At 39.3% G+C, this 21,098-nt stretch overlaps 2 protein-coding genes across 2 annotated transcripts in view; one reads left to right on the top strand and one right to left on the bottom strand.

Moving 5' to 3' along the window:
- On the top strand, positions 1-20,101 carry smad3b (SMAD family member 3b). Its single transcript, XM_057836834.1, has 10 exons — positions 1-64; positions 1,022-1,516; positions 4,190-4,383; positions 4,465-4,599; positions 4,707-4,781; positions 5,257-5,307; positions 10,407-10,619; positions 12,392-12,529; positions 17,139-17,283; positions 17,833-20,101. The coding sequence occupies exons 2-10, from the start codon at positions 1,314-1,316 to the stop codon at positions 17,954-17,956; spliced, it is 1,278 nt and encodes a 425-aa protein (XP_057692817.1). The 5' UTR covers positions 1-64; positions 1,022-1,313; the 3' UTR covers positions 17,957-20,101.
- Positions 20,045-21,098, bottom strand: part of aagab (alpha and gamma adaptin binding protein) — a 9,431-nt gene continuing 8,377 nt past the window's right edge. Inside the window, exon 10 of the mRNA XM_057836835.1 lies at positions 20,045-21,065. Within this exon, the coding sequence (XP_057692818.1) occupies positions 20,988-21,065 (78 nt within the window). The 3' untranslated portion in view covers positions 20,045-20,987. The remainder of the gene's footprint in view (positions 21,066-21,098) is intronic.

The following is a 21,098-nucleotide window of genomic DNA, read 5'->3' on the forward strand; positions in this document are numbered from 1 at the left end:
TTGGAGCCACCTAGCATCGCGGTTGCAACGGCGTCTTCCCCACTCCTGCTCTGCTCTCGTCCCCGTGAGTCCGTTTCTCTCAGACTTTTTTTTATTCAACCAACTTAGTAACGCATAGTAACGCACGCCTTTCCTGCCTCAGTAACGGTAACGGCGTTGCCAAGATGAGAAAAGTAATTAATTAGATTACTCATTACTGAAAAAAATAACGCCGTTAGTAACGCCGTTATATTGTAACGCCGTTATTAACAACACTGGTTACTTTGCTATCAAACGCTCTATTTGTCTTGTTGTTTCTGTTATTTTCTAAAAGGAAAACATTATTCAGATGTTTGGGATGTAACTACAGCAAAAAATAGCTGTGTTAGAGTCAAAGTTATGTTTGAAATGTATGCCTTCACAAAAGCTCAATTTCTCAGTTTTTCATCAAAAATTGGAAAACTGCTCAAACTAAGCTATTTTCTAATGCCGATTTCTGAAGAATGGAAAAAAATATGAACTTAGTTTTTTTTTTTCTGCTGAAAGAAATGAGTCTAATCTTTCTTTTGGTGGGTTCTAATTTTCTGTGGGCCATGCAAAATTAGTCAAAATCGAGTAAAACGGCCGGGAGCGAAGGGCCTTGCTCCGGTGAAAATGGCTGGGAGTGAATGAGTAACGGAGGACTACAGATATCTAATACAGTATTTACTGTTCAGACTCAAGACTGGTGTTTGATTATCAAGTTATCAGTGAATGCAGTAATCGATTGTTTGCCAAAAAACGACTGTTGCCACGCAGAATCCAGTATTTTTTTGTAGTATTGTGAAGTTAATACTTTATCAATATACTAAATGTAAATATAAAACAACCTGCAAAATTGTTTGGATGTAAATAATTATTCAATGTACTCTTCATTTTTCCAGATGCAAGAAATAAAAATGGTTATTCATGACCATTTTAAGGAAGAGTGGTGTGTACATAATTCGTAAATACATGCAGGATTAAAATAACAGTTGTCCTTGTGTTTATGTGTTCGGTGCAGGTGGATGGATGAGCAGCTGACCAGCAGCAGCAAGAACAGGGGGAGGAGCAGAGGCTGAGAGACTAGCGGATGCTCCGCTCCTCTCTGGCCGACACTCAGTCAACTTGAGCGGACAGACACACCAACGTGGGCCCCTTTCGGTTACCAGCATTCGTTTGCCCACCTGGGAAGTCCAGTCGAGAATTAGGCAACTCGACTGGCTAACCGGACGAAAAGAAGCTGGCGGTGTTTCGTTTAGCCTCACATCGGAGACTTTAACTCAAACGGGCGTCGATTAATTTGGACATTTAACATGTCCATATTACCGTTCACGCCTCCCATAGTGAAAAGGCTTCTCGGTTGGAAGAAGGGGGAGCAGAACGGCCAAGAGGAGAAATGGTGCGAAAAAGCTGTGAAAAGTCTGGTGAAAAAGTTGAAGAAGACCGGACAGTTGGACGAGTTGGAAAAGGCCATCACAACGCAGAATGTCAACAGCAAATGTTTAACGATACCGAGGTAAGGAAATCAGCTGCCAGCGCCTGTCTAGTAGTTAGCATCTTAGCTTTAGCATTGTCAATATTACAGCCTAAAAATGGGTTACTACACTGAATATACTTGCGTTAATTGGCAAAAAATCCCGGAAAAAGCATGTATCACAATCTAAGCTTTCCTGGGGTGACGTTTTTAGTCTTTGGGTTTATTTCATATAACACAGTAAGGGACCATAATCCACTTTCTGGACATATTTTACAGCCAATTGATTGTACTAATGGGCCGGCTTTTGAACCACAACGGGTTTGTAGGTGTAAACTGTAAAGTATCAATTTTTTTGTGCTCCAACCGGTTGTGTTATTATGTATTTGTGTCCACAAGAAGGGTATGTTACTTCAAAAGTGAGAAGAAACTAAATGCAGATTTTGCTTGTTACCAGTGTAAAATGATTTAAGTGTTGTACACGTGAGGTGGTCAAAAGTATGAGTCATAGGATGTTTAGACTGGACTTTGTATATAGTAGTTTGGGAAAAGTAGAATAACAGTGACGTGTATATGACAACTATGGGCCTAGTAAATATAAGTGGAATAGAAAATGAATGGATATTATTGAACGGCTAGTTAAAAGTTTCACAATATTTTAAGGTTGTAGAAGTCAATTGTTTGTTTGTTATATACGCCTCTAAGAGAATGTGGGTGGCAGCCCACATTAAAATAACTTTTTTGGGTGGGAATGTGCTCCAGGCTGCGAGGAGGGTGTGGGCCACTGTTGGGATGCTGCAGGTTTAGAGAATAGCAGCTGTCTGCTAGAGACAATACAGGGAATCATTGTTTTATACACCAAATATATACCTTTCTCTCTAAAGTGGAAGAAAGGGAACCATTCAAGTAGAGGTATGACAAAATATCGAGATGGTGATATATCGTGATACTTTGTATCTCAAAAGGATATCGATATGCCCTGCCAAGAATTGAGATATTGCGGGGAAAAAAAAGGTGTCAATGTCTAAAAAAATAAAATAAAAATGAACCAAATAATTGCTACCAAAATCTTCCATCATAATAGTGTCTCAGTTAACTCTAAGGCTGCTTTGACAGTGCTCGACGCCCAATCCATTTAGACTGGGAATGTTCGTTCATTCGAAACCAGAGCATTCACAGTCATTCTGTCCGATTTTCAGGGCATTTACAGGTCCTTGCTGTTCATTTTAGGGCATTTACAGGTCATTTCCTGTTAAGTCACTGCCTATTCATTCGGGTGATTCCCAGGTCATTTCCTGTTCTGTAACTCAAAAATAAACAGGAAGAGACCCCTAAAATACCCCAAAATCAACAGGAAGTAACTGAAAATCAACAGGTAAATGACCTTAAATGGCCCAAAATTACCTCATTGCCTGGCATTGGCTGCCACCGACCGCCAAAGACGTTCAATCAGTTTGAAGTAGGAGGGATGGCAGTGAATGTCATTCGCTGCCACCCTCCCAGTTCAAATGGATTGGACGTCTACTAGTGATGAACTCATTCCAATTCACAGCAGAAGCTTGTTTTTCTGTTTATTAGTTGTTTGTAGAATATTCTAGAATGATTTCCTGACCAATGTATCGATAATCGTTGTATTGCCATTAGAGCTGGGAATCTTTGGGCACCTAACGATTCGATTACGATTCAGATGGTCCGATTCGATTCTAAAACGATTATTGATGCACCCCCTCCTTTTTTTTTTTTTTTTTTTTTTTTTAATATTTTGTACATTTGTTCCAAAATTGTTCAAAAATACTCTCAGGCTAAACCAAACTACTATTTCAGTATCAAGTTAACATATAGCAGTAAACAAATATACAAAAATAACAGTAAATAAAAAAACTCCAGTCCCCATTCTGTATCAGCAGCTTTAAACTACATTCAATTAATTTAATGTTGTGAATCAACCGTTAAAGTTGTTAAAATTGCTCCCGTTAATCCATAATTTCCCTTTTGTCAACTTTCGACATGTGAAAGTTTTAAAACTATTTTAAAGATCGATTCAAGTCAATATTTTACCGATTTAGGAGTATTTTAGATAAAAAGTTAATTAGGTTTGCTTGGAAGGTTCGCTACAACAGCCTTGCAGAGAAGTGTACTGCTTTAAGATGGCGGCCGTTTACTACGTCTGCATCTAGCTTTTTGTAGATGTGCTGCAAACGCTACCGCTACCGTAGTGCATCTTATATAAATGATATCTACCGTAACATTATGTGGATGACGTACTTTTGTAGCAGCTTCAGGTATGTTGTTGTGTTTTTTTATCTCGTGGCATGAGTTGAGCTAGAGCCGTGAGTTGAGCATTGGCATTACCCGAGGGGCCGGGTAATGAGAAGCATGATGTTTATCTACTCTCGCTCCGTTGCTCATTGACCGCGCGGCGCGCTGAGTGTGTTGTACTTCCGCTTTACTTGGCATATTTCAATAATCGGAATTTGGATGTTTGTGAATCGTTCTCGAATCTTCCACGGCCGAATCGCGAATAATCTAAGAATCGGAAATTTTGCACACCTCTAATCGCCATATCGTCAGATCATCGTTATCGTGAGCTTTGTATCGCAAATCGTATCGTGAGGTACCAAGAGGTTCCCACTCCTACATTCAAGTCAGATTCCTAAAGTGTGTGTGTGGGGGGTGTACATACAGTGACACTGTTTTTCTGTTGGCACATTTTAGATCACTAGATGGGAGACTCCAGGTCTCGCACAGAAAAGGTCTCCCTCACGTCATTTACTGCCGCCTGTGGCGCTGGCCCGACCTGCAGTCGCATCATGAGCTGCGGGCCATCGACCAGTGCGAATATGCCTTCCACACAAAGAAAGATGAAGTGTGTGTGAACCCCTATCACTACCAGAGGGTGGAGACACCAAGTTAGTCTAGCTTACAACGACAACATTAAATTTCCAATAAGACAAAAATAGTCCCTGATGAAAAAAAATCTGTGTCCCTAGTTTTGCCGCCTGTTCTGGTTCCACGACATACAGACATCCCCGCTGAGTTCCCACCATTGGATGACTACAGTCCCTCCATTCCAGAGAACACCAACTTCCCTGCTGGCATTGAACCACAGAGTAATTACATACCAGGTGAGAGTAAGCAAAATGTCCCTTGTGTATGTGAAATATTTGTATGATAATAGCACCGTTCGAAGAACCTAAGGACACTTTAACTGACTTTATGTGTCTATTTACAGAAACCCCCCCACCAGGGTATCTGAGTGAGGATGGCGAAACAAGTGATCAACAACTTAATCACAGCATGGACACGGGTGAATTCACGATACAACTTGAGTCTGAAATAGGGATGTCCCCGATCCGATCACGTGATCGGCTGATCGGGCCATTTTTCAGAGTATCGGAATCGGGTGAAAAGGATCGAGTTTTTAATTTTTTTTTTTTTTTTTCTTAAGGATTTTTTCTTCAGGGCTAAACGGTAACAAAATAATCCAGTAATACAATGGCATTGCCAAAAGATACTTTGTATACTCCGCAACACTCCCAGAAAAAGCGGAAGAGGAAGTGTACTGTAAACAGTACAGTACTGTAACATTTTTTGAACTTTTTTTTCCAAATTGAAACATTCTTAAAAATACTTTTTCTTTGGTATCAGATCAAGACTCAGTATTGGCAGATTCTCAAAACCAGGTGAATGGTGCAAAAATATGCAATCGGGACATCCCTAGTCTGAAACTTCTAAATCTATTGTCTCAATATACTGATCCACTGTGTTGTTCTGTATCTCAGGTTCACCCAGCCTGTCACCCAATCCTGTGTCACCCACAAACAATAATCTTGGTAAGCGTGCACAGATGTTTTACAACAAATTATTTATGATCTGTTCTATTTGTAATTACTGTAAAAGTGTATTAATAGATCAAACCTAAAATGTGAATTAATTAGGCCCTTAAAAAGATAATGCAATGCCCCCCCCAAAAAAAAGCAAAAAACAAATAAACACGGACTCTAGATAATCATCGTTATTTCCATGTTTTTGCCAAGAGGTACACTTAATTAAGACACTAGTTCCGAAGAAATTGTCAACAACAACAAAAATTCAATATTCAATGTTTTTGCTTGGTTTGAAAAGATTGTTATAGTCGTTAGTAAATGTGCCTTGGAATAAGAACCGGGTCAGGCGTAGACAATAAGGGAAATTAGCCACTGGCCCTCTGGGCTCCACTATCAAAACCACTGTCCCAGGTCTACGCGTCAGTTATTGATGCGTATAATCACGAAAAAGAACTATTTTCTTGAATAATCTGAATAATTTTATAATAATAATTTTTTTGGGTAGATTTAAAGAAATGGGTAGATTTAAAAAAAGTGCAGCAAAATGGTGCCAAAACGTAATCTAGTGCAAATAATCCTTTTCCAATTCCATAATCACTTCCACAATCACTCCAGTATAGCCAGTTCGTCCTCCATTTCCTCCTCATTTGGTTGATTTTTGCGCCTGATGCCGCATCCAGGTATTCTGCGCGTCTGCTTCTGGTCCCTGATTGCAACCATTTCAAAACAGCGTAAGTATTTGAACCCCTGCGATTTTGCAAGTTCTCCCACTTAGAAATGTTTGGTGGGTTTGAAATGTTCATGGTCGGTTCTTGTCCACTGTGAGAAACTATCTAAAAATTACAACAACAAAAATCCAGAAATAACAGTGTATGATTTTTTGACAATGTATTTGTATTATACTGCTGCAAGTAATTATTTGATCACCTGAGAAAATAAATGTTAATATTTGGTACAGTAGCCTTTGATTACAATTACAGAGGTCAAACGATTCCTGTAACTTTTCACCAGGTTTGCACAGACTGCAGCAGGGATTTTGCACCACTGCTCCACACAGATCTTCTCTAGATCAATCAGGTTTCTGGGCTGTCACTGAGAAACACAGAGTTTGAGCTTCCTCAAAAGATTCTCTTTTGGGTTTAGGTCTGGAGACTGGCTAGGCCCTTCTAGAAGCTTGATATGCTTTTTACAAAGTCACTCTTGGTTATTCTGGCTGGCTGCTTCGGGCCATTGTCATGTTGGAAGACCCAGTCATGACCAATTTCAATGCTCTAACTGAAGGAAGGAGGTTATTCCCCAAAATCTCACAGTACATGGCCCTTGTCATCCTCTCCTTAATACAGTGCAGTAGTCATGTCCCATATACAGAAAAACACCCCCAAAAGCATGATGCTACCACCCCAGGCCTTACACTAGGGATGGGGTTCTTGGGATGGTACTCATCATTCCTCTTCCTCCAAAGTGGAATTAAGACCAAAAAGTTCCATTTTGATCTCATATGACCACATGGCTTTCTCCCATGACTCCTCTGGATCATCCAAATGGTCATTGGCTAACTTAAAATGGGCCTGGACATGAGCTGGTTTAAGCAGAAGAACCTTGTGTGCCATGAATAATTTTAAACCATATCTTGGACGTGTATTACCAACAGTAACCATGGAAATTGACCAGCTCCTCTTCTGAAGTTCTTGGCTGATTCCTCAACATTCTTAGGATCGTTTAGACCCTTCGAGGTGGATCCTGCATGGACCCCGAGTCCAAGGGAGATTGACAGTCATGTTTAGCTTTTTCCATTTTCTAATAATTGCTCCAACGGTTGACCTTTTTTCACCAAGCTACTTGATAATTGCTCCGTAGCCCTTTCCAGCCTTGTAGAAGTCTACAATTCTGTCTCTGGTGTCTTTGGACTGCTCTTTGGTCTTGACAGGTAAAAACAGGTAGAAAAAAATCAGACTCAAAAAGCCCACCTCGACTACACTTATTCATTGGACTTTTTAAAGGTGACGAACAGGTCTTTTAGGGTCACAATTCTAGCTAATAGACATGTGTTCAAATACTTATTTGCAGCAGTATAATACAAATAAATTGTTTTTAAAAAATCATACACTGTGATTTCTGGATTTTTTTCTTTAGATTGTCTCTCACAGTGGACAAGCACCTACCATGAAAATTTCAAACCCGTCCATCTCTTCTAAATAGGAAAACTTCGAAAATCGCAGGGTGTTCAAATACCTATTTCCTCACTGTATACCTGTTTTCAACTTTATAGGGTACACTAACCTGGAACACAAATAACCCAACCAGAAACATGAATAAACCCAAATCGACTCCACTGACCACCTACACACAATGTTTTTGGAAAATAAACACGCACACAAAAAAAACTTTTTTCTTGGAAATTCCAGGGGGTGGCGGGCCAACGGGAGCGTCCCATGCCTGGGCAAAGCTTTCCTGTCTTCCCCTTATTGCCCTGTGGAAGTCTTTCCCTGGCTCGGTTGTCGTGGCAACAATTTAGAAGTCATGGCTAAAGATTTTCAAGCTAGACCGTCGTTATGACGATATTATTTTCTCCGTAGTCACGCGTTATGTTCATACCATAGGATTCATACTCGTTAACTTTTCTCTAACCTACTTGTTTGCATATGTGGGCATTGATCCTCACAGTAAACCTTGTTTTTTGTCTCATCGTAGCCAAGCCAATCACAACGGTCTTACCGCTGGGGCTGCAACTTTCTCTTTTATTTTCATATTGGATTTCGCGTTCCCTCAATCCTCCGGTGACTTTCTTTCTTGAGTGGTGTTTTTCCCCTGATGCTAAGCCAGGTGCTGGGGGTTTCAGAAACATGTAGTCGTGTAGTATAACGTTTGGTGGGTACTGAGATACTGACAATCAATCAGCAGCAGTAATCATGTACAGTAGCAGCGGCTGACTGCATAGACTGTAAGGTTGTGTTTGATCAGCGTAATGTCATCAAAACACGGAAACGCTGGGAATTCATGTAAAATAAGATTTTTTTTTTTTTAAATCGACGCATTATTTTTACTGGCCAGTGGTTGGAGCATTCTGGTGGCCCTGACAGTTTTAAAAATACGTCCGGGCCACTGGGCCATTTATATTGTCAACCCCTGCAGATAACCCGCAGCTGTTTGATAGCCAGGCACCTTCGAATGAACCCTGGGTGAAGCTGCCTTTGTCCAAATTCAGAGAGCCCTAGGGGGATTTGTTACTGAGCATGACACAACTTAGGGCTGGGCGATATGGCCTTAAACATGTATCACGATAAATTGAGCAGATTTATCTCGATAACGATAAATGCCGATAAATTCGCCCAAGCGGACTGTTATATAATTTGAAAATCTGAATCAATGCATGAAATACAGATTGACTATTTTTTGATTTATTTACCAGTATTCAATTTGATATACTGTATTTAACAATTGTACATGCAGTCTAAACATTAAGTTTATAAAAATGTATTGTAAGCAATAAGAATTCAAGTATGAACATTTATAACAGCGTGTATGACTTGAACAATGTACATTGTCAAAATCAATATGCCTGTGCAAACATGTAATTGTAACACAAATGACTTGCAGCTTGAACAGTACACTTCAAAAAGACAACTTATTGTTAATGGCTGCTGTGACAATAATTATTAAATACAAGTGTTTACTTTATGGTTTAAGGGTTTTTTTCCCCCCCAGTGCATTTTTTAATAAATGCACGCACAATAAAAATAGCTGGGGCCATTTCTCGGTCATTATAAGTTTTGCCGTTGGATTGCACTTTATGCTGAATGCTTTACCATCACAAAAGCTATCAGAGGAATCACACACAGACAGATACAAAATAAAGCCACATAGTAATTGCTAGATGCAGTCCGTGCCCAATCCACTCATTAAGTTCAGCCGTTTCGACAATGTTAGAGCCGCTATCCGACTCCATAACGTTCATTTGTAGCGTTAGCCGCTAGCTAGCGTTAGCCTCGCTACCAGTAGAAAGCACTGAAAGCACCATCTCCGGAAATCGTGAGAACAAAGGAGGACAGCGGGTGAAAGCCCGTCTGGATGCCACCAAGAGTCTACTAAATGTCGGTTGAAAGAGTCTACTAAATGTCGGTTGAAAGTTTGGTGAACCTCCCTTAAGCCACACTCCATCACGTTTTGCTTGTAGCGTTAGCTGCTAGCGTTAGCTTACCGGGCTTTTGTTTGATTGGCTTCCTGATGATCACGTGACTCCCTACGTAAGCACATTCACTGCTTTCTTAAAGGGGAATGAACATAGACGAACAACACAGAATCAAAGCGGGATGAAAAGACTATATTTTCTTGTTTTATTAATTTACCGAATTTACCGACATGGTCAAAATTACGTCGGTCATCGTTAAGAATTTAGGTGACGGTAAATTTTCGGTTTACCGCCCTGCTCTAACACAACTAGTGTCAGCCACTGCAGCACGATACACTGCATGCCTGAAAGGCTTCCCGGCAGCGTTCGATGATCTTTTTCCAGTTATTCTGTGTTGTATGTTATTACACAAGGCCTAAACAACATGGAACATATAGAAATCACATACACTGTACAGTAAATCCTGAGGGTATAACTCACCAATTCAGCACTAAAGTGTTCTCAGTATTTCCAGCACTTCAAACAGATTTCATGTGTTTAGAAACAAATCATGAAAATGACTATACAGGACCTCTAAGAGATGTAATTGAAACAACTTATGAGTTTCAGCAGTAAACCAGTTACTGTGCTATGAATGGGGTCATTGTCTGTGTTGTGCTCAAGTCTGTAGGGAGATCAGGTACAGACAGCCTCAGGTAATGTAATAATGGTAATATCCGGTTGCCAGGCTATTCAATCTATGTGCAAAGCCAAAAGGAGGTCAGCGTTTAAATAAAATAGAAATAAATAAAGTACCTCACGCCTCGACCTTCCTGGCTCTGGCTGGTGTCGTGAGAAAGAGCTGCAGGTTACAAATCAAAGGGCAGAGTTATCTGCTATACGTGTATTCAATTATTCAATTAATGTCGACCACATTCGTTATCATTTCCCCTTTATGTCAGCCACAGATCTAACCACTTAGCTTTTATTCACACAGACCTACAACCTGTGACTTACTGCGAATCGGCGTTCTGGTGCTCCATCTCCTACTACGAGCTCAACCAGCGTGTAGGAGAGACTTTCCACGCCTCACAGCCCTCCCTCACAGTTGACGGCTTTACTGATCCCTCCAACTCGGAGCGCTTCTGTCTGGGCCTTTTGTCAAATGTTAATCGCAATTCTGCTGTGGAGATCACACGCAGACATATAGGTAATTCACACTAATACACACTAGGGCAGGCCTAGATAACAAAAATGTCTACATTAAGACATACAGTCTATGTTGTCTCATTACAATGAGTGGTCACATTTGTATTGCTTTTATTGAACTCAAATTTTGAATTGTAATTGCTATCTTGAGACTTCCTAATTTGACAGGGTTTCTGTCCACCCCAATTCAAATGAAGTTGGGACGCTTTGTTAAACATGAACAAAATCAGAATACAATAATTTGCAACTCGTGTTCAACCTATACTGTATTTACAGTAATTAAATACACTTCAAAGACAAGCTAGCATTGCTGAGTAGGAGTGGGAACCTCTTGGTTACTCACGATATGATATGCGATACAAAGCTCACGATAACGATAGGACGATACAACGATTATCGATACATTTGTAGAATATACTCGAATGATTTTCTGACCAACAACTAATAAACAGAAAAACAAGCTTCTGCTCTGAATTGGAATGAGCTTATCACAAGTAGACGTCCAATCCATTTGAAATTACAAATTCATTCGTTCATTCGCTGCCATCCCTCCCACTTCAAACGGATTGAACGTCTATGGCCGTCAGTGGCAGCCAATGCCAGGCAATGAGGTAATTTTGGGCCATTTATGGTTGATTTTGGGGTATTTTATGGGTCACTTCCAGTTGATTTTAAGTTACAGAACGGGAAGTGACCTGGGAATCACCCAACTGAATAGGCAGTGACTCAAAATCAACAGGAAATGACCTATAAATGCCCTAAAATTAACCGCAAGTGACCTTTAAATGCCCTGAAAACCCCGTCTAAAAGGATTGGGCGTCGTGCACCATCAATGCAGCCTTAGAGTTAACTGAGACACTATTATGGTGGAAAATTTTGGTAGCAACTTGTTGGTTCCTTTTTTTTTAAATTTTCTAAGACATTGACACTTTTTTATATCGATATCTTGATTTTGGCAGGAGCATATCGATAACCTTTTGGGATACAAAGTATCACGATATATCACCTTTTCGATATTTTGTCACACCCCTATTGCTGAGCCCATTCTTTGATTCCCTTTACAGTAACATTCCTGTTTGTGGAACAATGTCCACCAAGGGCACGAAGATATCGGGAATCCAGTATGGTTTTTCGGCTTTGCTGCTTACATAGAGATTTCTACAGATCCTCTAAACCTTTTGATATTATGGACCGTACATTATGAAATCCCTAAATTACGTTCAATTGTATGATGAGGAACATTGTCCTTAAACTGTTTTTCTTACACACTAGTTCACAAAGAGGTAAACCTTACCACTTTTGAATGACTGAATAATTAGGAGAAGCCCCTTTTATACTATATCATGGTACCCCGCCGTTCCCGATTAGCCATTCACCTGTGGGGTGTTCCAAACTGGTGTTTGATTAGCATTCCTCAACTTACTCAGTATTCTTTGCTACCTGTCCCACCATAAGATTCTAAGTAATCGTTATTTGCTAAAAACATAAGTTGATCTGTTTGAACATTAAATATCTTGTCTTTGCAGTTTATTCAAATAAATATAGGATGAACAAAATTTGCAAATCATTGTATTTTTTTTTTTTTAATTTAACACAGAATCGCAACATCTTTGGAATTGGGGTTGTACATGTGATGGTTTGGGACTACAACACGATCAATTTAATGTCATTATCTGTATTGTTCCATAACTCATTTACTTTTCAATGGTAGCAAATCATTTAATATGTTAATATATTGACATTTACCATAGCATTCTTCCTCTTAACTTTTAGGAAGGGGTGTAAGGTTGTACTACATTGGTGGGGAAGTGTTTGCAGAGTGTCTCAGTGACAGCGCCATCTTTGTCCAGAGTCCGAATTGCAACCAGCGTTACGGCTGGCACCCTGCTACTGTCTGCAAGATTCCTCCAGGTGCATCTGAAAATTTTGACACTTTACACAATGTTTCACAACCTTCACTGAGCCTAGGCAACCATTGTACATGACAAATATTGAGGTACACTACCAAACCTATATATCATGACAAGTATATACAGTAAAGTTGCACCGATACCAGTATCAGCAGGGGGCGCAGATCCGGCCCGAATTGGTAGTATCGGTATCGACGAGTACCAACATTTAGGGCGCCGATACCATCTACTGGCATCACTTGAACGCAAATGTACTGTCCTCCCCATGAGAGCTAACTTCCCAATTCCCAATGCATGACATCTGTTTATCTTTGACTCGAAATTACCAAACAAAATTAACACCTTCGTCTTCAGTTTTAAGGATGTAGATAGACTACAACGCATATCCGCGATGTTACGCTGCTCATCTAACATGGCATTCATAAACGATTAGCATGCGTAAGCTAACGCCTGCTATAGACCCTACCCACCGACGTCACAAAACCACGTGCTCGCTGTATGGTTCCGCCCGCTTGTCCGTCATTTTGTCTCTGTATTAGCATTGGTTTCAATTGATCGAGGAATTTAAAATGCATTTCATGGAAGACCCGGTGCTTTCTGATGCCGTAAACTCACTGGATGTGTTGCATAATAGGCGTTATGTGGAAAAGCTTCGTTCTATACAGTCGCCAGATCCATATTTGATGCCCAAATCGATGTTTTTCGACTCACTGTCTTCGCCCTGTCTGCCTGACATCGGCTACGCTGATATTTACAATTATCTTGTCCACACAAAATCAGCCTATTCTCATGAAAATTTGAAAAACTTCAAGAGCTTGGAGGCTTATAAATACTTCGTTGCTGGTTGGGTGAAACAGGTCCTCGTCCACGAAAATTCGGCAGGAATCTATCTTTTGCTTGGAAAGGTGAGTTACGAAATTTTCAATTCAAAATCTTTTGTTATTGCTAACATCCACTGTCAAGTCTAATGTATTTCATGTCGTTTGTCAATGGAGTTAAGGCTTTTAATGTTTATATGGTTTAGCGATAGCACTCTCACTACATACATACGTGTATGTTGTTGGCGATTAACTTAGCAATGATCTTAATTGTGGTTATTTGTCAGCTCAAAACCCTCTAAGTATATCTTAAATGCATCTTACCAGATATAAAATGACTACTACATAGTCTGTGGTGATTTTTTGGTGCCCAGTTTTCACGTCGAATTGCAGCCGTCCATTTCGCTCTCCTCTTTCGATCCCTCGGAATACGGTAAAACTTCAAGTCTCTCCTTCCATCTTCTCTGTTAGTGCAACCAACAGCCACACACGCCTTCACCATTTTGATTATTAATGTTAAGGAGCAGAAAAACACGCCGTAAATAGGAGGAATGTACGTAGCCGTAACAGGTTAACACTATGTTTTGACGGTCAATTGGGCGGTACCAGTCAGGAGAGCGGAGTTGTGACGTCACGTGGGTAGGGTCTATTATAGCGCCGATGGGATCAGAAAGGTTAAAACCGTGGGAGACTAAGCAAACTCATGGTTTCATGATGAACAATGAGTGGCAAATTAAGAGCGCCGTACTTCAAACATGTCCTGTTTATGAAAGTCGATTGTCATATGTAGGGCTGGGCGATATGGCCTTAAACATGTATCACGATAAATTGAGCAGATTTATCTCGATATCGATAAATGACGATAAATTCACCCAAGCGGACTGTTATATAATTTGAAAATCTGAATCAATGCATGAAATACAGATTAACTATTTCTTGTTGATTTATTTACCAGCATTCAATTTGATATACGGTATTTAACAATTGTACATGCAGTCTAAACATTAAATTTATAAAAATTAGGGCTGTCAAAATTATCGCATTAACTGGCGTTAATTTTTTAAATTAATCACGTTAAAATATTTGACGCAATTAACGCACTTGCCCAGCTCAGACATATTTAAATGTCACTAGAGTGAAAGGCCCACCTGTTGTGTTTTGCGGAGTTTTGCTGCCCTCTGCTGGCGTTTGGGTGCGACTGATTTTATAGTGTAAGTAATTATTGCCATCAACAATGGCGGGCTACTAGTTTATTTTTTGATTGAAAATTTAACAAATTTTATTAAAACGAAAACATTATGAGGGGTTTTAATATAAAATTTCTATAACTGATTTAGAACTGATTTATTGTTATAATAAACAAATACAGTCCTTATGTACCGCATGTTGAAAATATATATCCATCTTGCGTCTTATCTTTCCATTCCAACAATAATTTAGAGAAAAATATGGCATATTATATAGATGGTTTGAATTGCGATTAATTACGATTAATTAATTTTTAAGCTGTAATTAACTCGATTAAAAATTTTAATCATTTGACAGCCCTAATAAAAATGTATTGTAAGCAATAAGAATTCAAGTATGAACATTTATAACAGCGTGTATGATTTGAACAATGTACATTGTCAAAATCAATATGCCTGTGCAAACATGTAATTGTAACACAAATGACTTGCAGCTTGAACAGTACACTTCAAAAAGACAACTTATTGTTAATGGCTGCTGTGATATAATTATTAAATACAAGTGTTTACTTTATGGTTTAAGGGTTTTTTTCCCCCCCAGTGCATTTTTTCATAAATGCACGCACAATAAAAATAGCTGGGGCCATTTCTCGGTCATTATAAGTTTCGCCGTTGGATTGTACTTTATGCAGAATTCTTTACCATCACAAAAGCTATCAGAGGAATCACACACACAGACAGATACAAAATAACGCCACATAGTAATTTCTAGATGCAGTCCGTGCCCAATCCACTCATTAAGTTCAACCGTTTCGACAAGGTTAGAGCCTCTATCCGACTCCATAACGTTCATTTGTAGCGTTAGCCGCTAGCTAGCGTTAGCCTGGCTACCAGTAGAAAGCACTGAAAGCACCATCTCCGGAAATCGTGAGAACAAAGGAGGACAGCGGGTGAAAGCCCGTCTGGATGCCACCAAGAGTCTAGTAAATGTCGGTTGAAAGTTTGGTGAACCTCCCTTAAGCCACACTCCATCACGTTTTGCTTGTAGCGTTAGCTGCTAGCGTTAGCTTACCGGGCTTTTGTTTGATTGGCTTCCTGATGATCACGTGACTCCCTACGTAAGCACATTCACTGCTTTCTTAAAGGGGAATGAACATAGACGAACAACACAGAATCAAAGCGGGATGAAAAGACTATTTTCTTGTTTTATTAATTTACCGAATTTACCGACATGGTCAAAATTACGTCGGTCATCGTTAAGAATTTCGGTGACGGTAAATTTTCGGTTTACCGCCCTGCTCTAGTCATATGTGTTGTGCAGTAATGAGCAGAAGTGACTTCTGTGGCCAGACAACACTCAAGCGGCGCAGCACCCACACTAGATCTCATCAAATAGCAACCTAGATGTCCTATGTTAGATCCCATGATGACTCCCGCGCGCACACACTAGATATCATCAAATAGCAACCTAGATGTGCTTCATTAGATCCCATGCCATTCGTTGCGTGAGCCCAGAGCGACGTGTAGTCCATATGCTACATTGATGAATTAGAAACCACCATGACTGAATGGAAGTTAAGCAGGAGAAATCAATCCATACCAGTGACTATAGATAATGCTGCAAATACTGTTAATTCAGTACATGGTACAGATGGACTCGGACCACAAATAGGATGTTTTGCTTGTATGGTAAATATAGCTGCTAAGAGAGCTGCAGCAATCAACAGTGTGCCCCACTTTACAAACAGTAAAGGTTGTTCTCAGCTCTTATATACAAAATTTCTTCAGATCAGTAAGAAGTAAGCACATAAATATTATGCACTAAAATGCTTGTTTATATGATGTTATTTTTGCTTGTTAGCAAATAAAAATAATATTTTATTGAATTGTATCGAAAATCCTACCGAACCATGACTTAACTGTATCGTTGCATCCCTTATACGTACATATACACACACATATATATATATATATATTATATATGTTTTTGGTTTTTTTTGCTAACAGAGTGGTATCGGAATGGTATCGGTATCGGCCGATACTGCACAGCCAGGTATCTGTATCGGGCCCAAAAAATGGTATCGGTGCAACACTAATATACAGTACAGTGAAATGGGGTGGATCATGTTTTAACTGACTCAGAAATTTACCCAACTTAAAATTTGGGGCCCTGCAACTGGCGGGCAAACCAGTTCAGGGTGTACCTGGTCTCCTGCCTGTTGTTAGCTGGGATAAGCTCCAGCACCACCGCGATCCTCGTGTGGATAAGCGGTTCAGAAGATGAATTAATTAAAATCCGGACCTGTTCAGTGTAAAACCAAGCAGTGATTTTTCGTCGTCTGTATGGCAACACGTGGATAAACAGCTTGATGATACTTTCTTTCATCCAATTAAAGCGCATTTCAATCTTTTGAGGTCACTATACATTGCTGGCAGATACTGAAATGAACGATGAATTAATGAATGAATTTATATTACAAAAAATATTTTTAGTCAATATTTGAAACAAGAGAAATTTCCTGTTGTACAGCTGATTCTTACAAATCATGACACTACTTGTGAAAAAGTGCTCTATGTTGCCATTAAATTATAAAAATTTTGTCAGGTTGCAACTTGAAGATCTTCAACAACCAGGAGTTTGCTGCTCTTCTTGCCCAGTCGGTCAACCAAGGATTCGAGGCAGTATACCAACTCACCAGGATGTGCACCATTCGCATGAGTTTTGTCAAAGGATGGGGTGCCGAGTACAGGTAAACTGAGGCGGAAACTCAAAACAAACTATGTAGGAGAGTACTCTTTTCACGTGTGTTCTTTAAGATGAACTTTTAACTCACACTGGCATGCAGCTGTCTTTGTTGTCACAGCCTCGTTTTGTGCTTTTAATTTGGATGCCAGCTTACTTGGCTTGATTAAAAAAAAAAAGCCCTGATCCCGTTGGTCAAGCTCAAGAGCATACTGAGGAAGGAAGATGGGGGGTAGGGTTCTACGGAGTGAAAGCTTGCGGCGGTTGAGTAATGGCGAAGGAATGTAGCAGGCATGCAGTGGGAGGTGAACGCATATCATAGACACTTGCGAGGGGGGATTCCCAAAAGGCCTGCCTGCGTGCTGCTTGCGTTTCGGGAATCAAGAGCTTTTCGGAGAGAACTTTGAAAAAGACTTCGAAACAAACTGAGTGGATCCTCAAAAACCATTACACCTCATTTGTTTTAAAAACAAGTTCATTTTTTATTTATTTTGACAACACGTATTAATCGTATCATAATTTTTGGTAAACGTTTACCCACTTTTCTATTTTGCAGACGTCAGACAGTGACTAGCACCCCCTGCTGGATAGAGCTACATCTCAACGGTCCTTTGCAGTGGTTGGATAAGGTTCTCACACAGATGGGCTCCCCTAGCATTCACTGCTCCAGTGTGTCTTAAAGGCAGCTAGTGCCTCACATCGACACTTGAAGCCACGTGAGACTCCTTCAGTTTCCCACTCTCTCAGTGCAGAAAAGGAAAGAGACCAAGAGCAGCCTCCTCCTTTAACCTCACATATACAATGGCATGTAAATGTTTGAGGACCATTAGTCAACATTTCTGTACATGTGACATGGAAGATGAAATTATTTCAAAAGTAATAAGTTCTAACCAACGGTTTGATGTGTAGACAAGACCAATGAACCTTGCGGGAAAAGGTTAGTGAACTGAACAACTGAAAAGGGGAGCACAGAATTCTGTGGAGAAAGAGTATGGGGGTGGATCGATGATGCTCTGGGGTTGCAAGTAGAACTTCTCTCAGGTAAAGGATGGATTCAATTAACTTTAACAAATTCTAGAAAGGAACAAAACGCTGTGTGAAAGAAATTGAAACGAGGATGGTTTCTACAAAAGGAATATTGATCTTAAACACACCTCCAAATGGACAATAGGATTCCTGACAGGCAGGTGGTTTGTGCCGCAGTCTTCACATTCTCCACACCTAAAAAAAACTTTAAAAATCTGCTGATAAAAAAGCAGTTCCTGTAAGTCAGTCCAGGAATCTCACAGAACTGGAAGAATTTAAAAGGCACGATACTGCCAAAGGCCGTGTTACCAGATATTAAGATGGCTGCCAAAAGGTGTAATGTAAAATTTGTATAATCAGATTGTGTCATATGTAAATTGACTATTATCCATAACTTTATGACTTGGAAATGTATCATCTTCCTCTCAATTTGTTACTTTAATGGAACATTTGATTATTGGTGCCCAACTTTTGCATGGCACTGTACAGTTTGCACTTTGCCTCATACTATTTAATTACCCAAATGAAGGTTCTGCGTCTTCAATGCAAAGTATTATCTGTATTTTTCCAGACATGACAGGCCTTTTTTTGTGTCATTGAGATAACAAGTAGCCAGGCATAGCAACAGTCTTGTTTTTTCTAGCAACAATCCAGACTTAAAATTTTACCCACGCCATGATGGGAAATTTTCATGAAACTTGGTAGAGGAGGGGCAGATGGAGGCGATTTATATATACAGCTCTTACATTTACATTGATTTTTCTCAGGAAATACAATTGAAACCTGAATACAGAATTGGCTCTTTTCTCCATGTTTCCGAAATATATCCGCCCTCTCCAAATCCTGACCTTGCGAGGTCAATGTGATAATACATGCTGAGTGTTTATCACAATTCGAAATAATGATTCTATGAATTAAAGATGATCGTGAGTAGTATAATTTGATTTGAACACAAAATGACCCTAATTAATGTGATAAAATTTGTGTAAAATGTTTTAAGTACAATGTACTTTCCTCCTAAAATAATTAATCGTAAATGGTGTTATATAGCGCTTTTCCACCTTTCAAGGCGCTCAAAGCGCTTTACAGGAGTGACAATTATTGTTTTATCTATTTTAAATAGCACCATTTAAAAAAAAAAAAAAAAAAAAAATGAAATGAAACTATTTTGCTCAGTGAAAAATACATTTTATAAGTTATTTTTGCATACTGTCCTGCATGGAAATATATTTTTATTATTATGCCTCAGTATGATTGTAAATAACTATTTATAGCTTGTGATTTTCTGTAATTATGCGTAGATGGAAACATGACTGCACATGAACTGACTATATGGCCAAGGCAGGTGTACACCTGGATGACGCCTGCTTTAATACTGGTACATCTCAACATATGAGTACAGATAACATAAAAACAGTTTTGTGAAACGTTTGCACAGGTGTGACAGCATGTTTAGATGAAAAAAGGTCTAATCACATTAGTGGCAAACCTGCTTCAATTTAGTGGTGTATCGTGTCTCTAAAAGTATGTTCACTTTTACTGTTTAAGACTGCTATCCCTGGTCATCGTCTTTGAAGTTGTCATGTTAAAGAAAACTCACAAGACAGTTAAACTGTATACAACAGTACATTAGAGTTGATCTTCCTCTTGTGGTCTTCAATGTCATGTACATGCTTTTTAGTCACAGTCACTGAGTGAAATATTTGTCCTTAAATGACCTTTTGTTATGCAGAATGTCTAATAAATAGATTCAAATTTATGCATTTTAATTTTATTGTTCTTTATTTGCATGTGACATCTTTAACAGTCACTCACAGTGCAACAGCCATTTTTACAGTATTGCAAAAGAAAAGAGCCATTTACAAATACTAAAAACAAAAAGTCTTTATGGTGACATCACAGACTATTCATTATGTTTGACAGTTCATCTTTTGTGACTTGACAGAATGTTCATTACTTATTTGTATACAAGGTCTTATTAGGGAACAAAACCAGATGTGCCCAAACTTTGCTATATTTTAAATGTGCATATCTTCTTGACTTGCTGTTTACTTAATATCTTAAGTAGGACATCCCAGGTAATTGCTTACATCATTTCCTATACATTTTATTTATGAAAAAAAAGAGAAAAAAAAAACATACATTTATTAAATCTTAAACAACCACCAACTTTTTGCCACCACCGGGTGGAATCTTTTGACTTGGCTGTTCTTGCAATTTTCAAGTTGTTCTCCTACCTTTTTGGGATTTTAAGCCTTTACTGTATGTACGTCGCCAGATGCTTGTTGGGTGGCCGCGCAAGTGGCGAGCAGTTAGTTGGCTAACGAAAGCTGGCGGAATTTTTTTCAATTGGGTTTACTGTAGTTCTTTACAATAAGGCACACTTGTCACTTCCAAACACATTGGAAAATTGCAGGCCAGGGATAAATTCATAAATAATATTGTACCTTCATATTTTTTTATTTTTTTTTTTGGTTGAATGTCACTATGGACAACTGCAGAGTCCAAGCCGTTTATTACCTCATTAAAACCAGTACTACCATTTTGAAGGAGGCAAACCTGTCTACAGTTCGTCCATGAGAAAGTCCACTTTCCCCACGCAAGAGCCATTTGAGGGAGCTCTGGAGCTGGCGCAAGAGCCAGCAAAGGTATAGGATACGTTGATGGGGTCACAGCTCACTTCTGTTAGCTTTCCTCACCTGATGATAAGCCGTCTATCTCATCATTATCACCACCAATTGCCATCCAAAATGCTTTTGCAACCTGGAATAAAGAAATCGAGTAACAATTTACACA

This window comes from Corythoichthys intestinalis, chromosome 5, assembly GCF_030265065.1.
Source record: "Corythoichthys intestinalis isolate RoL2023-P3 chromosome 5, ASM3026506v1, whole genome shotgun sequence".
Taxonomy (NCBI): domain Eukaryota; kingdom Metazoa; phylum Chordata; class Actinopteri; order Syngnathiformes; family Syngnathidae; genus Corythoichthys; species Corythoichthys intestinalis.

Excerpts from the sequence above, each read along its gene's own strand:
- smad3b (XM_057836834.1), top strand. The coding sequence starts at position 1,314 with ATGTCCATATTACCGTTCACGCCTCCCATAGTGAAAAGGCTTCTCGGT. Across the intron at positions 10,620-12,391 it reads GATCACACGCAGACATATAG|GAAGGGGTGTAAGGTTGTAC; the intron begins GTAATTCACACT and ends CTTAACTTTTAG. Across the intron at positions 17,284-17,832 it reads GGATGGGGTGCCGAGTACAG|ACGTCAGACAGTGACTAGCA; the intron begins GTAAACTGAGGC and ends TCTATTTTGCAG.